The 1,562-nt window shown below is 64.9% G+C and overlaps 1 protein-coding gene across 4 annotated transcripts in view; it reads right to left on the minus strand.

Annotated features, from left to right (window-relative positions):
- The window catches only part of NDOR1 (NADPH dependent diflavin oxidoreductase 1), a 13,956-nt gene that overhangs the window by 4,084 nt on the left and 8,310 nt on the right, over positions 1-1,562 (minus strand). For 3 of the 4 annotated variants that reach the window (XM_004390669.2, XM_004390668.2, XM_004390667.2), the window contains exons 4-6: positions 1,148-1,246; positions 964-1,065; positions 659-862 (exon numbers count right to left, since the gene is read on the minus strand). In XM_004390669.2, coding sequence (XP_004390726.1) covers positions 659-862; positions 964-1,065; positions 1,148-1,246 — 405 coding nt within the window. The remainder of the gene's footprint in view (positions 1-658; positions 863-963; positions 1,066-1,147; positions 1,247-1,562) is intronic. The other variant, XM_004390670.2, reaches the window with a different exon arrangement.

The following is a 1,562-nucleotide window of genomic DNA, read 5'->3' on the forward strand; positions in this document are numbered from 1 at the left end:
ACTGAAAGTGCAAATTCTCCCTGGGACTGGCTGGTGTGGGCTCAATGGGGGGTATGTGTGTGTGCAGGAGTGTGGGCTCAGTGGGGGGTACATGTGTAGAGAGAGAGTATGGCCTCTGTGGGGGGTTATGTGTGTGTGTGGCCCAGTGGGGGGTACGTGTATACTGGTGTGGGACGCAGTGGGAGGTACGTATGTGGGGTGGAGGGTGTGGCCTCAGTTAGGAGTTACGTGGGGGGCTCAGTGGGGGGTATGTGCATGAGGATGTGGGACCCAGTGGGGGGTATGTGTGTGTTGGGGGAGGGCACTGGGCTTTCTGGGGAAACAGCAGGAGAAAGGAAACAGACGCCCTAGGAGGCTGGGGGAGGGGTACTGAACAGAAGCCCTCTCCCCTGCAGCTGGGCCGGCCTGTGCCTCCTCCCTGGCCACCACCCCGATGCCCTTCCCTGTGGAGTGGCTATCTTTCTGGATCCCAGATCTGTGGCCCACCCTCACCCTGTGCTCTCTGCTGAGGGCACTGAGCCATGTTCTCTGTCTCCCCAGGATGTTTGGTGCCCCGCTGCCCCCGGGTGGACCCTGGTACCTGCTGACAATGGGCAGACCCAGGCGCCCACTTGGTGTCTTGGGTCCTGCTTGGGCTAGGCCCATGGTGAGAACCTACCTGATCCCAGAGCCGGCGATGTCGAACTCGATCAGTCGAACGTCCTGGAAGTGTGAGGGGCCAGTGACCCTCTGGTTAGAGACCATGGGTGCCAGGAAGGGCTGGAGCTCTGAGGGGGGTCCCTGAGGGTCTGTTGTGGGCCCACACCACTCCTCAGTCCTGGAGACCTCCTGCAGGAACTGCAGGGTGAACTTGGATGGCAGACTGTGGAGAGAGCAGGGGCGCTCAGCCCAGATCCCCCCAGGACCACACACCCGCGCCCTTAGGCCATGGGAAGGTTCTGGGGCCGGCTGGGCCGTACTCACGAGACTCCAGGTGGGATCATGCTGAGCCCGGGGGACACTGGGTACAGCCCCAGCACCTTTCCCCACAGGTCGTGCAGCCAGGGGTCGATGGCGGCGTCGGGCCTGTTGAGAGCGCGTGTGGGTCCATGAAGGTTCTCATGACAGCAGCACCCCCGTCCACCCATCCGTCGGGGCACAGACTCACCCCAGCTCATGCTGGTCATCACCCAGGCACGCGGGCAGGAGAGCACAGCCCCCGAGCTGCAGCAGCCGGCGGTGCAGCTTCTTGGCCACAAAATTGAACCTGGGGAGGGACAGAGCAAGGCTGGGCCAGCAGGCGGCCCGGGTGCCGGGCTGTCCCCGCATGCACTTTCCACCCTGGCCGCACCCTGGAGGGGGCAGGGCACAAAAAGCCCGCCCTCTGCCCGCTGTCCAACAAGGCTCTGGGGCTGCCCACCCGTCACCTGCTGTGTGTCACGCGAGGGCGGGAACCAGAGCCTCAGGGCCTGCAGCAGGGGCCTGGCCCCCTCCACTGAGAGCCTGGCACTGGGGCGGGCTCAGGTCTGGCCCCCTCCACTGAGAGCCTGCTGCTGGGGCGGGCTCAGGCCCGGCTCCCTCCA

The sequence above is a fragment of the Trichechus manatus genome, unplaced genomic scaffold, assembly GCF_000243295.1.
Source record: "Trichechus manatus latirostris isolate Lorelei unplaced genomic scaffold, TriManLat1.0 scaffold00317, whole genome shotgun sequence".
Classification (NCBI taxonomy): Eukaryota; Metazoa; Chordata; class Mammalia; order Sirenia; family Trichechidae; genus Trichechus; species Trichechus manatus.